This window comes from Eschscholzia californica, unplaced genomic scaffold (genome assembly GCF_041429995.1).
Source record: "Eschscholzia californica isolate CP2 unplaced genomic scaffold, dmEscCali1.0.p SCAF_6, whole genome shotgun sequence".
NCBI classification, from domain to species: domain Eukaryota; kingdom Viridiplantae; phylum Streptophyta; class Magnoliopsida; order Ranunculales; family Papaveraceae; genus Eschscholzia; species Eschscholzia californica.
The window spans coordinates 732,813-748,418 of NW_028238483.1; the positions used below are offsets into that span (position 1 = coordinate 732,813).

The 15,606-nt window shown below is 39.7% G+C and overlaps 1 protein-coding gene across 1 annotated transcript; it reads left to right on the forward strand.

Annotated features, from left to right (window-relative positions):
* The first annotated feature begins 10,573 nt into the window (after positions 1-10,573).
* LOC147530696 (uncharacterized) lies at positions 10,574-12,918 on the forward strand. The gene is made up of 3 exons (XM_086649065.1): positions 10,574-11,135; positions 12,095-12,175; positions 12,264-12,918. The coding sequence occupies exons 1-3, from the start codon at positions 10,977-10,979 to the stop codon at positions 12,642-12,644; spliced, it is 621 nt and encodes a 206-aa protein (XP_086505191.1). The 5' UTR covers positions 10,574-10,976; the 3' UTR covers positions 12,645-12,918.
* Positions 12,919-15,606: the final 2,688 nt, after the last annotated feature.

Consider the following 15,606-nt stretch of genomic DNA (forward strand, 5'->3'; position numbering starts at 1 on the left):
CTATTCCCACCGCCTCACCGACTCTCTCTTTACAACCGACATTGTACTCGGATACGCTAATACTAATAACCGACATAAGCCTAGCTTCGCATTCCAGCTATGTCTCGGAGTCCAGCTTTGCCTCAGAGCACTGCTTCGCATACCATCTCTGTCTCAGTAATCCGCCCCGCTAATGGTTCCAAGCTTCGGTAGGTTGTACCGGGTTCGATATCAATCCATATTCGAGTCACTTCTAACACTTATCATAGTGGAAATCATCGCGTCGTTTTCTGTTGGAATTTAGGCGTCTCTAAGACTACTAACTAGTGTTGTAAGTAGAATCTCAAACATCATATGTTTAACACTAGATAACGAGGATCATAGCAAGAACTAGAATCAGAAAAAACTTACCTTTAATCGTAATTTTCCACTCGAACCTTTCCAATCGCGTGCGAAGATCAAGAGCTCCAATTGTCGCTCCTTTACTTGAGACACCGAGTAGGTTAATTTGATTTCCTTTACTTATTATCTACTAGCACTTAACGGGAGCTTTTATCTTACTTCATCTCTCTCCACTAGCTGTCTAAGAGAGAGAGAGAGAGATGATTTTCTCTCTAAGAAAATTCCACACCTTTTCTGTTCTCTAACTGGGGCTTATATAGAAACCTTGAAATAAGAGTCCCACTCAAATTAGATATCTATTTTGACCAACATAAAAGATATAACCCAAAACGCCCTTTTAGGGTAGTGGTGTTCGAAAGGCCAGGTCGGGCCATGAAACAGGCCAAGTCGGGTTGCAGGCCGGGTCGGGCCTAGCCAACCCGGGTTGGTAAGGTCCCGGGCCGGGCCTCAACCCGGTTGGCTATACCCTGACGTAGCCCGGGACCGAGTACAGGCCCAGGTCAGGCTAGGTAAACCGTTGTTGTTTCTTTAATTTTTTTTAAATTCTTAAACTTGATATACATATAAAAAACATAATTGATAGTTTGTTTCGGAAGGTATTAATCCATAATTTAGAAATAATTTTCTTAAAAGATTTTTTGACAATGATTTTGGGATGATTTGATGATAATAGTAAATAAGACATGATATGGAAATAATTTTAGGAATTAAATCATTTGGAAAGAAATCAATTGAATTTTAGGAAAGACTTTCTCATAAACTTAAGATTCCTATGATTTATGTCAACAACTTTAAGAAAGATTTTCTGGAAAGATTTTATGCAAATAATTTTTAGAATAAAATCATTTAGGAAGAAGTCTTTAGAATTTTAGAAAAATTTTCTCATAAATGTAAAGATTCCTATGATTTACATAAGTAACTTTAAGAAAGATTTTTTGAAAAGGTTTTATGGAAATAGTTTTAGGAATAAAATTTTTTGGAAAGAAATTTATGGGATTTTAAAGAAATTTATGGAATTTTTGAAAAGACGTTCTCATTTACTTAAAGATATACCTACGGAATTTTAAAGAAATCTAAGCATTTTTTTTAAAGGGAAGGAAACAAAAAAAAACAGGGAAAAACGGACTGAACCCGGGCTTTTCCCAGGGCGGGTCGGGCTCAAACCATAGGCCCAACCCGGGACCGGGAAGGAACTTGGGTCAACCTGGCCCGTTTTACGTATGGATCGGGCTTGTACGGACCGGGCTGGTCCCAGGCCCAACCAAGGCCGACCCAACCATTTGAACACCACTATTCTAGGGTAATTAGGGTTTCCCCTTAAGTGTGGCCGGCCAGATCAGCCCACTAAGGTCTTTGCCTGGCCGACCCACCTACCTTGGTCGGCCATCACATGACCGGCACAATAAGCCTTGCTCCGGGTACCCCTTTCGAGCGGTTCTTTCTATTTTTGTTCTAAATCTCTATTCGAACCCTTTTGGCTTATTTAGTCGGATCTAATCCATCTTAAGCCTAGCTCCCACTAGTCAAATCTCATTCCGATCAAGTCACCACTCTTATGTGTAACCCGTTGTAGGATCCGGTTTATGTTAGCTGCAAATCACCGAAGTGATCTGACGATTGTAAGTGACTTCTATCAAAGCTTTACGGTCCCTAATTGGACCGGACTGGATGATCTTCAGAATTAGGTCATCGTTATCCTAGCTGACAAATTGATCGCATTGTCATCTTGGTCGAAGGACACTCCTTCGGAAGGACATCTCCTTCAGACCGATAAGATATATCCTCCAGTCTCCCACTTGTACTTGGAATAAGTGCAATGCTCGATTCCCATGTCACTTCGTATCTCATCTGATACGTCATACCTTTCAGACTTCTTGATCTAGAGAACAACTGTCAATACAAATGATTAACTATTAATCCATTTAAGTGCGGCCGCACATTTTCAGTTGCTTCTTCTCAAGTGGCCTAGAGATACTAATCCTAACCTAATAGGAGGACATAATCCAGTCTTGTACTCCCAGTTAACTTCATGTCTATCATATCACACCCTGTAATCCCCTTTTATAACCTCCTTTTACGGCACGGCGTTTGCCGGTACCAAAGTTTGACATTCCTTACATAAGATGAGTGGAGTACTCATGTATAAGGAATCTCTCCAATCTTGCCCATGAGAGTTCATGACATTTTTCATCACTTGAAGAACTCATGTTGGGTTATCCAGTATGTATTCCCAAACATACACCCACTTGAATACCATATTCCTATACCCTATGAAACGCTTTATTAGTCAATCTCACATGCTAGTCTTCTTGAGTCATTGTTGTCCATGCAATGACCTGGACTAAGGACTAAATAATGAATCTATTCCAAGTTCACTTAGTAGGATTTCATTTACCAACTCACGCATCTGATATCTTACTTGGAATGCTTCATTATTTTTGGATTGTTGTTTATGATGGATATAGTCCTTAGATGTGAAGGAGATGTCCTTCCGAATGAGTGTCCCTCGATCAAGATGACAATGCGTTCAATTTGTTCCTTAGGATAACGATGACTTTATCCGGAAGATCATCTAGTCCGGTCTAATTAGGGGTCGTAATGCTTAGCTAGAAGTCGCTTATGATCGTCGGGTTACTTCGGTAATCCGCGGCTAACATAGACCAGATCCTACAACGGTTACACCAAAGAGTGGTAGCTTGATTGGAGAGAGTTGACTAGTTGGAGCTTTCCTATAGATGGATATGATCTAGTCTGATAGTGACAAAAAGATAGAAAGAATCGGGCTCGAAAGAGAAGCCCGGAAAGTGGTAAAAGCCACTTATAGGGTGTCCTGATCAAGCCCAAAAGGGCATTGATTAGGAACGGCAATATAAGGTGGGTAGGGCTGCCAGGGTAAGCCCATAATGCGCTTAAGTGCCGGCCACACCATGTTAGGGTGGAAACCCTAATTTGGGCAAGAAGGAGTTTTGACCCGTTCATCTTTTCTGGGACTCTTGCTGAAACCTAATTTGAGTGAGACTCCTATTAGGGTTCTCTATATAAGGGTCATTAGAGTTCAGAAAAAAGGTTGGATTTTTCTCAAGAGAAAACACCTTTCTCTCACAATATACAGCTCCGTGGAGAGAGAGGATTTTAGAGAAAAAGCTCCCAATCTATCTATGGAGTCAAAAGAAGAATGGTTTTTTTCTCAACCTCCAATGGAGTTCTAGCAGACAACAAAGAAGGGAGATTCAGTTATTTACTCGGGTGTCTCAAGTAGAGGAGCGACAATTGAAGCTCTCATCTTCTTCGGGATAAAGTCATTGGAATCTTATTCGGGAAAGCGAATCCAGGTATTCTTCTTTCAGTTTCTTGTTCATTGTTAGTTCTTGCATGCGATCCTGGATAACTAGTGTTAATCATATGATGATTGAGATTCCGCTTACAACATTAGTTAGATGATATGTAGTCCTAGAGACGTATAAAACCCTACAGTTTAAATAGTAAACCACGATGTAACGAGGAAATAATTAACTTATTTCTGATAATAAGAGTTTTGTAAAATTGAGTCTTCCCGTGCAATTCCTTACATGAAAAAGAGAGTTGATGCATGACAACCTCCGTTATGATGGTATATTCTCTTACGAGAGGAGAGGTTCCTCTGTTCAGCCCTGGTCCTTTGCTCTGCTTCTCTGCTCCAGCTCCTCGCTCCTTGCTCCTGTTCGCCGGTTCCCGAGGGGGAAAAACCTACAAAAGGTGAGTTATGGGAACTCTGAGTACTAGGTGATCTTTTCGGAGTGAAGAGATCGTGTCTTGAGAAGGACGATGTGGGGGGCCTTTTATAGGCGAAGTTAGGCCGGCTGTAATTAGTGGCGATGGCGAGGCAGTTGCCGTCAAACCGTAAGGGAAGTTTCCTCTTTAGCGTATCTAGGGTTTCTCTTTGAGTCTATCTCGGATCTTTGATAAGTAAAAGTTCCTAAGTTCATGGATACTTTGTATATATGTTGCCGGAGTGATAGACTCTAAAGGAGAAGTTTCCTCCTTTAGATATGTGGAGTTCAATCGGGCATAAACACTTCAAGATATGCGCCGATTGAGATCTTTCTAGAAAGTTCGGGATTAAGTCTTTAAGTCGCGCAGCGCTGTTATCTCCCCAGTTCTGGGCGTAAGATATGCGTCGGACCTGTAGAGACCCCCCTTATTCCTTTGGAGATCCCAGGGATGATCTATCCATGCCGAGTGCGTTTTGTGCAAAGCTAGTTTCCTCTGGCCGACCTCCCAGTTAGGGGAATGTGTGGTGGACCATCAGGGGGCTACTTGGGAAATAACCCAGATTGTAATTCTTGATCCTTCCTCCCTCTTCAAATTCTCTTTCTCAATCCCTCTTCAAATTCCTTCAAAATTATGTAGGTTACCTCTGTCATTTTCCTCCTTGCTTTGTCTAGAAATATTTCCAATTCACCGTAAAGGATTACTAATTTTTTCAATGCACCGTAAAGTGATATATGTACATGGAATTATATATTGGAAAACATTAAAAAATGTTCTGTAAACTAAGTAAAACCATAGTTGCTGGGTGCAGAAGGATGAACATGCATATGTCTATACATATTTTGTTTGTAAATTAAACAATTTACCCTCCATTGGACCATTTACGGTGATCTGTGTGAGAACCATTTGAAAAATTCTGATGTACCAACAGTTAAACACGTACATGGAATATTATTATGTATGCCATTAGAAAATGAACATCTACTTGTTTGTACATTACTAAATTTAATTACCGTCCATTGAAGCATTTACACTGAAATGCAGCAAAAACCATTAAAAAAATTTCAATGCACCATACCGAGAAATATGTACATTTTGGTATTTAGGAGACTTTGGAGATTGCACAGGGAACAAAAGACAGAAAAACATTACAAAACATAGATCGTTCTTCAGTGGACAATGTAGTGGAAGGTGAAGAAAGAATAATATTATGTTAACAAAGGGTGAAATGGGTGAAATTTTAGAGGAAAATGAAATGGTTGGCAAGATATTTTGTACTGGAAAAACAATCTTCTGGCAAAAATTTCTGTTATTTATCTTTTTTTACTAGGGCGCACCCTTCGGGGGCTTGTTCTTTGATTGGTTTGGATTGCTTCCGTGATTTTGATATTGGTTCTTGAATGATAACATTCAAGGAAGCCTTTTTTGGCGTGGCATCCTTCACCATCTGCACCAACCAAGGAAAAGATCGAAGAGTAAGGTTTCTCGAATTTAGGGTATGTTTAGGTAACGTTTATGAGAGAGTAAGGGAAAACTTACTGTTGTAAAGCATATTGTTGGAGGCGAAACGAGGAATATGCTTGAGAAGATTTCGTTTCAGTTGATTGGTAGAGTGAAAGGGATTTTGGTAGTAAGTGAAAGTTGGAAGAAGGATTTTTCTTGATAAGGAGAAAAGCAAAGGGATTTTGCAAACGGCATGGGTGATAAATTAATTGAGATGTGACGGTTGCCTGTAACGATCTTTTCAAAATTGAGGAGATGTCAGATTTTCTAAGATTTTTGAAAATACTTTGCGGGGAGATTTTGGTGGCATTTCAAAATGATTTCATTCCCAAAAGACAAATATCTGATAGTATCCTTATGATCAAAGAGCTTATCCCAGTCTATGAGACAATCACATAACAATGAGGGAACCTTCGCTCTCAAGCTCAACATGGAGAAGGCATATGATAGAGGGTCGATTGAGATTTTTTTTAAAAACACATTGATTTATTTTGGTCTAAATAGCTCAGCAGTAGATCTAATCATGAATTTTGTTACCACAGCTACCTTCTAGATTTTGGTAAATGGAGTCCCCAGCAAACATTCTTAAGTACTAGATAGTTACAACAGGGGTGCCTTCCTTGCCCTTATCTTTTTATCTTAACTTCGAACTGGGTTTTTATCCTTATGATGTAAGCAGAACAAATAGATTTAAACCGAGGATACAAATTAAATTATACGACACCATCCATACCTCATCTCTTTTTTGCAAATTATCTCTTTTTATTGGGAGTTGCAAAAAAGACAATGTTCACCGACTAAAGCATATACTTCGAACGTATTCTGAATGCTCGGGGTAAAATCATAAACATTCACAAATCATCGATACTCTTTAATAAAGGTATCTCACGACATACTAAGGAACAAATTGCACTTTGGTTGGAAGTTGGAGATATTGTAGATGATGAAAAATATCTACGTAACCATATTCTTCAATTTGATTGTCCAATTGGTTCTTTTAACTTCTTAATAAAAAATTACAAAACAAACTATATGGTTGGAATGGTCGATTTATATCTCAGGCCGTGTCCCAAAATAGACACGACCACGCCCCGGCAACTCACAGACGAGACGAAAATCCGGCAGAGTCTCCTCTGTAAATCGAACCGGTCGCACCTGTAAAACCTGTCATGCAAACCATACATTCGCATATACAAGAATAAACTATAAAGCGGAAGCTAACAAACTCAGATAACTTCGGGTTGAAACCCGAACCACAAAAAAAAACTATAAAACTATCAAAGCCTCATAAACCTTCATATGCACTATATACAACTCTGAGTGTTAAATATTTACATATATGTTGGTCCGTGAGTAAAAATATATACAAACTAGTGGAAAAGAACAAAAAGCAGCGTCAACAACCAACGCGACATACACCCGAAGACTTCAACCGAAGTTCGTAGTGTTCTTATTAAATGATCCTGATCTGTAATCTTAGTATTTCATATGAGTACAACAACTTTACTTAGGACATTATAAAAAATATGGAGAGAATTGAACGCGACTTCAGGTGGGGGCAAGCGATTGACTCTTGAAAAATCCACTTTATAAATTGTCATATATTATGCTCACCAAAGCCTAAAGGAGGGCTAGGCATACGAAACTTGAGTTTGTCAAAATATCACTCTTAGCATAGATAATCTGGCATCTTTTTTCAGATGCTGGCGCGACTTGGGTGAACTTAATTAGAGCCAAATACTTCCGAAATCAAAGCTTTTGGACGAAAGTTTCAAAGCCAACATCTTCTCCTCTTTGGTAGGGTCAACTAAGCATCAAGGATATGTTCTTATCGAGTTGTATTTGGTAAATCGACAACGCGGAACAAGTAGACATTTTTGCAGATGCCTAGGTTCCGAATCTGGGTAAAGTACTACATCCGAGACCGCCTAATTGGCCGTCAAGGGTCCAAAAAGTCGTTGACCTTATAGATGTCGTTCATCGACAATGGCACACAACCTTGATACACTCATTATTTCCACAAGATATTATTGTTGCTATACTTAATATTGGCTATCTCGTAACCATGATGTTGATCAGTTCATATGGACAAAGACGAAAACAAGTACTTTCACCACAGAATCCTTCTATCAGCAACTGCTCAATCGAAACTCCGTCAACTTTTCAGCAAGAAACCTCGACTAGAATAAATTTCATAAGAATAATATTCTTCCACCATTGGTAAGGTGTTTTACTTGGAAATTAATCTAATGGTCTACCAGTTTGAGCACACCTATATAAATTTCTCCCTATCTCATCTGACCTTTAACCATGTTGCAATCTACAATCAGAAATGATCCAAGACCTATTTCGAGATTGTGGAGAAACAAGAAGTCTACTTAACTATTTGATCTTCAGACTATTCAGGCCCAAGATCAACTACCAATTCAGCAACTACTTTCGAACTATCTTAATCAACATGATAATTTTTCTTGTTTTAACAAATGTTGCTTAATATTATGGAATGTCTAGAAAGAAAGAAATGGAATACACTTTAATTCAACTTCTTTCAATTTCGACCAAGTGATGCCCAAAATCAAAATGGATTTGGCGAACTTACCACATGACTAGTCTCGAGGCTCTTCTAGAAGTTGTAGTCTGAACTCTCTCCCACTGCAATAGGTTCTACCCATGGAGTCCTTCATTAAACTAAATGTCGACGGAACAGTCTCTAGTAGAAGAGCAAGTTGTGCTACTGTGGCAAGATTTTTTTTGGTATATTTTCCGGGGAGGAGCATTGAAAGGTCTTTATTGTCAAAGTCTTACTGAAGCAGAGGGAGTGCAATTCTGTTAGGCATCGAATTTGCAAGAACCATGCATTATTCGAAGATCATAATAGAAATGACTCGCAATCACTCATAAATTACTTTCTCCAAGAAGACACTCATCCTGTGGCGACTTCCACCAAGACTCAGTGATATACGATATCTGGAAGCTACTTTCGAATCAGTTCAATTATGCTATTGCCCGAGGGTTTGTAATACGATAACACATGAATTAGCAGCATTAGCAATACACAATAATGTGTATGGTGTTTGGAATAGGATTACTATTCCGAATTGTATTGTAACTCATATCCAAAATGATAAGGCATAATTCAAATAAGGTTTCTTCTTTCTCAAAAAAAATAAATAAATAAATAAATTAAACAACAAGCTCTTAATAGGGTGTGACTCAACCGGTTGGGGTGGCCAAAATTTAGCAAGGCCTATAGATAAATAGGTTCGTTCTGCACCCGGGTTCGCTTTGGCTAGTCAGTCTTTAAGAGAGAGTTTCATAGGGTTTTCACAGAGAGAGAAAGAGAAAGGGGGTTATAAAATCATGGCTAAGAAGAGGAAATCTGAAGCAACAAGCCTAGAGGAGGTTGATAGGACGATGTATACGACCTTCTCCAGCGCAGCTAATGCTTTATCTCAGTTATATTCACAGGCCATGAATCATCCAAAGCTTTCATTTCAAGCTGGTGAAAGAGATTAATCCGGTAAAGCTACCCATTATGCGCTCTCCCAAGGAAAACACCCCTTGTGTTTCTCCTCTCTATCATAAATCATGACATCAACAAACGAAAAGCTTCTCTGGATAATCCGCCCCAATATCGTGCTACGAAAAACATAATTCTTAGTATTTTTACTGGATTAATCTCTTTCTATATACCTTTTAGAAACTACTTTCAGTTCATGTTTTTTTGGGTATTCAGTGTTAAACCTTTTATTTGGCTCAACTGCTTGATTTCTTACCGTAGATGATTATCATCAACTGCTTGATTTCCTTTTAGTGTTTATCTCGTATCCAGGATAACTGGAAGTTCTGATGTTCAAGGTTACTTCGTAGATATCCAGCCGAGGTGATAGATCTTCGGGGAGATACTTTCTCCTTTGAGACTTTTAATGTCCAAGCTTGCTTTACCACTTAAGATCTTTAACCGACCGGGATCTTTTAGAGAGATTCCGGGATTGAGTCGGTACGCTATTGGCGCACTTCTGCCTCTTTTGTTTAGGTCGTGAGACAGCGACCTAACTCACGTGACACCCCTCATTCCTTTAGGGAATCCAGGGTTGATCTATCTGTGCTGTAGGCGAAACAGGGCTGATACCTCTTAGCTAGTCTTGGCCGACCTCCCAGTTAAGGGCGTTGGTGACGGAGCGTCGAGAGTCTAGCAGTCCTGCTACTTTAAGCTGGGTTGACCCGTTGGACTTCAGGTCTATTACTGACTTATTGACGTTAGTCAACGTCTGGACATTTTGTGCATCATCAATTTTCATCTAGGGTTTCACTTTTCTAAGGTCGGCTAGAGCAACCCCTTTAGTGGGCTTGGCCTGGCCGACCCATTGCTCCAGCCGGCCATCACATGGGCGACCCCTTTAACTTGTTTCGGGCCTCCTTTTCAGGCCCGATTCTTTCTATCTTTGTCCGGACTCTTCCCGAAACTCTTGGGCCTATCAAATTGGATCTAATCCATCTACTTTCGAAGGTCCCTCTAGTCAATTCTCTCCGTTCTAGTCACCGCTCTTTCGTGTAACCCGTTGTAGGATCTGGTCTGCGTTAGTCGCGGATTACCGAAGTGATCCGACGATCGTAGTTGGCTCCTAGCTAAGCATTACGATCCCTAATTCGACTTGGATTAGATGATCTTTTAGATAATGTCATCTTTATCCTATTTGACGAATTGCACGCATTGCCATCTTGGTCGAAGGACACTTCTTCAGAAGGACATTCCTTCAGACCGAAAGGATATATCCTTCACAGCATCGAAATGTCTTTATTATCAAAGTCTTATTAAAGTAGAGGGAGTGCTATTTTGTTAGGCATATAATTTGCATGAACCATGCATTATTCGAAGATCATAACAGAAAATAACTCGCAATCACTCATAAATTACTTTCTCCAAGAAGACACTCCTATCCCTTGGCGACTTCGACCAATATTCAGTGATATGCGATATCTGGAAGCTACTTTCGAATCAATTCAGTTCTTCTACTGCCCGAGAGTTTGTAATACCACAACACATAAATTAGCAGCATTAGCATTACACAATAATGTCTATGGTGTTTGGAATAGGATTACAATTCACAATTTTATGGTAACTTGTATCCAAAATGATAAGCCACGATTCAACTAAAGTTTCCAAAAAAAGAAAAAGGGTGTGAATCAACCGGTTGGGGTGGCCAACCTTTGGCACGGCCTGTGAATAAATAGGTTCGTTCTGCATCCGTGTTCGCCTTGGCTAGTCAGTCTTTAAGAGAGAGTTTCATAGGGTTTTCACAGAGAGAGAAAGAGAAAGAGAAAGGGGGTTATCAAAAATCATGGCTAAGAAGAGGAAATCTGAAGCAACAAGCCTAGAGGAGGTTGATAGGACGATGTATACGACCTTCTCCAGCGCCGCTAATGCTTTATCTCAGTTATATTCACAGGCCATGAATCATCAAAAGCTTTCATTTCAAGCTGGTGAACGACATGCACAGGTTTTCCCCTCTTCATACTTTATCATGTTTGAATTAGGGTTCTTCATTATTTGGGGTTTTGTTTACAATTTTAGTTTATTTTGTTAAATAGCTTCTTGTTTTCTTATAATCATGAACTACTCTTTAATCATAATTATCATCATCTGTTTATTTTCAAAGTAAAAAAAAAAAAGGTATTTTTTATTTGGGAAATTTGGTCAAAACTCTTATAAATTTTTCTGTTACGATGTCACTCGATTTTTTCTAGGATCACTCAATTTTTATAAATTTGGTTTGCCATAGGGTATTTTATGAAATACAAATATTTGAGTTTTTAACCGGACAAAGTACAGTGTTGGTATTTTAACCAAACAAAATATAACTTGTCTTTTTAACTTAGAAAACCTAAAATGGGGCGTTTTGCCCATTTATTTTATCTATATGAAATAGAGTTCAAAGTTGGGTTGTATTATAATATTGAACCACATTCGACATTCAATATCTTCAGAAGCATATCGAAGAAGGTGATTTAGACAGTGAGTGTATACATCTGTAATCGAATTCAAAATCCTGAAACTTGAACCTTGATGCTTCTTTACAAGCGATGACTATAGGGAAGGATTCTCAAGTTTTTCCCCCCCCCATAATCAGTGCCTAAAAATTGCTTATATTTATCATTTGAAATTTTCTGAAATGATATAACTGTTGAATCTCCTTCATCCGGGAAGTACATATCAATTGAAAGTGTGAATTTTCCCTTCTTACAAGAGTTATTGGATTATAAATCTGAGTACTTTAAGCCTGCCACTACCGTTTAGTGCATGTAATATGCACATTAAGTTAGATGCCGGGGCTGCTTTTTGTTTCAGGGTTTAAGCGTCATCTTTCTGCAGCTGGTTGTGCACGATAACACGCCATCCGTTTCCTACTTTAAATTAATAATGAATGTGTTATGTGGGTTGTGGTTATGTTTTTGTTAGGAGAGTCTATACCAATGGATCTTGAGACAACAGGAGGAAGGATCAAGAATTACAACGTCCAATATACTCGCATATCTTCAGGTTTACTCATGCGATTATATCATTGCTCCTTTTGATGTGATCAATCCAGATTACTAAAGGACGAACTCCGTTTTGACTTATGATGCAGAATGAGCTTGATTATGGTGGAGAGGAGCCTCCAATGTCTCCGAGACCTCAAGTCCAACAACATATGCAACCCACAACAAACATGGTGAACCCAGGAGGAATCCATGTCTCGTCTGCTTCATTTGGCCTCCTTCCCGTCGGACAGGGCCCTCGATTAGGGAACTCTGATAACCTAATTAAGAACTCGCTGTTTTCAAATGCTCTTTTAAGTCCCGTCCATCGGAACCTTCAGCATCATCACCAAGGAGCTTTTAATCCTATCACTGTTTCCAGGAGTGACGATAGAAACTTTCTCCATAACCAAAACAGGAACTCTTCGAGCTCAGACGATTGCTTTATGGACATTCATGCAGGTACTCCTGATCGTGACTCCGCATACTGAATATAACTATGAAGGAGTAAGAACTCAATGGGAATAGTTGGGAAGTAACATAACATTAAAAAAGGCAGTCTGTTGCCATGAAACTAGAAGGCAATCGGCCGTCCTAAGTCCATGTTTTTGTTAGTGTCTTTCTCCATTGTTGAAGCCATTAAGACGCATACTTTTGTTATGTATAGAAATGGAATGGTTGTTAGGTTGGAACAGGGATTCAAAATATGTTGGTTGTGTTTGTCTGGTTGTAACAGATTTGCTTTACTAATGGATGTTTGATACATATCGTTTCTGCCTCCCTGAGCTCCTCCCTTGCAGCTACCACTTTTTAGAAAAAAGTCAGTTTCTACTTTTGGCAGTGGTGGTGCTACTTTTTTTTTCTTTTACTTCCTTCAGAGGAGAGAAGGGTATATATATAATCTGGCCAAGGAATAGAGGGAGAGAAAGAATCATGCTTATGGGGAAGAGGAAATCAGAGACAGCGCACGTCTAGTGCAAAGGACGATTTAGACCACCTTCTCCAGGGGTTCTAATCTCCCTCTCAACTCTATTACAGGCCTTAAACCATTAAACGTCTCTTTCCAAATGCGTGAACGACATGCCCCCTTACAGGCCTGGAACCATCAAACATTTCTTTCCAAATGCGTGAACGACATGCCCCATTACAGGCCTTGAACCATCAAACATCTCTATCCAAATGCGTGAACGATGGCTTATATTTGTTTGAGAAGATGCAATTCATTGCAGTGGAAGAAAAGGAAGGGAGGCTACGAAGCATGGCCAAGTTAGAGGCTTCAACAAAATCTATGATCTATTAGGCCACTGTCTTCTTTTTCTTGTTCTGCCTCGGTTATCTTCTTCTATTTATTAAACTTTCCGACGTCACCAGATGCTCTGCTCCCTCTTGCGTAACACATACCCGGCGGTTCCTCGTACCCTTTTTTCGGTGGGTTCGCGATTAGGTACCCCAAAATTAGCAAACGAGTACTAAGTCTTAATTAATCTAAAGTCTTTGTAAAAATCTATACACTCCGGTAGGTGAGTAGTTAACTACAAGTCTTTTGTAATTAACATGTGAGGCTGCAAATTCAGATAGGATGTCTGAGAGTAGGTGTATCTATTATATATGCATTACCAGTGTATATATTGTCTAGGGAAATACTAGTCCAAACGTACTGCAATTGAAAATTACGTACGGAAAAAGTATACCCCTTGCTTACCTGATACTCACATGGTAGCATACCGCGTGTTGGTACTCGTACGATTCACCGGAGCAATTCACTTACTAGGTAGCATTTCACTTTCCTGCATTTACTAGAGATTCTAATGAATTCAGATCCAGTAGTATACCCTCCCATCTGCAGGTTTGCTCATTCTTTTGTATTTTTCCAAATGTCTTTCTCAGAGCACCTTCTGTAAATATATCTTCTTCATACATTTGATATTTCCATAAACATTGTTGATCATCCTTCTTATTTTCTCTTCCTTGTCTCCAGATTTGTTATTCTTTATATTTGGTGAATCGATTGGGTGATCCATCACAAAAATAATTTCTGATATCTATGCAGAATGAACTTGACTAGGGTGGAGAGGAACGAGCCATCTATGTCATGTTGGAATCAGAGCTGACTTTTGCTCAACCCGACTCGTCAAACTCAGAAAAGGAGTGTGCCTATGCGTTCGCCTGGTCGAGCTCTTCAACTTAGAGTCAAGAATCACTTGAATCCGATTCCAGATGAATGAGAAATTCAAGTTTAAAGTTTGGAAAAAGATAGGTTAAGTATAGGACTAAATGTCAAAAAGATAAGTTAGATTGGGGGCTATCTAGGCGAGCGTATCCAGATCTGGACGACTCATGTTCAACCTGATTGCATCTAACGGGCGCGTGCTGATCCTTCTGGACCGCGTTAGGACGCGACCAGGAGCGTTGGATTCGCAAGTAAATAAAGAACAATCACCGACTGTACAATCACAGCGACTGTGAGTGTTATCTGGTAACTGCTCTAAGCGTGCGTGTTATGCCAACTGAGGTTTACTATGATCGAAACCAAGGAAAGCAATAGTAAATAAAGAACAATCACACAGAACACAAGAGATTTACGTGGTTCGGTTGGTGAGACCTACTCCACGGCGACAATGACGGATATATATGTTTGGTCTGAAGGAGATGTCCTTCCGAAGGAGATGTCCTTCGACCAAGATGGCAACGCGATCAATTTGTCAGCTAGGCCTAATCCTGAAGATCATCCACTCTGGTCCAATTAGGGATCGTAATGCTTTGCTAGAAGTCGCTGACGATCGCCGGATCACTTCGGTGATTCGCAGCTAACATAGACCGGATCCTACAACGGGTTACACAGAAGAGTGGTGACTTGATCGGAGAGAGATTTGACTAGTGGAAGCTAGACTAAGAATGGATTAGATTCGACTAAATAGTCAAAAGGGTTTGAATAGAGATACAAAACAAAGATAGATAAAACCGGGCCCGAAAGGGGTGCCCGGAGCAAGGCTCATTAGGCCGGCCATGTGATGGCCGACCAAGGTAATTGCGCCGGCCAGGCAAAGCCTATAGTGGGCTGATCTGGCCGGCCACACGTAAGGGGAAACCCTAATTACCCTAAAAGGACGTTTTGGGTAATATCTTCCCTGTTGGTCAAAATAGAAATCTAATTTGAGTGACACTCTTATTTTAGGGTTTCTATATAAGGACCAGTTAGATAACAGAAAACGTGTGGAATTTTCTTAATGAGAAAATCATTCTCTCTCTCTCTCTCTCAGACAGCTAGTGGAAAGAGAGGAAGTAAGAGAAAAGCTCCCATTCTATCTATCTAGTCAAGAAGAAATGTTCTTCTCAACCTTCCATTAAGTACTATAAAACATTAAGGAAGGGAGATCAAGTTAACCTACTCATTAATGTCTCAAGTAGAGCAACGACAATTGGATATCTTGATCTTCACATGCGATTGGAAAG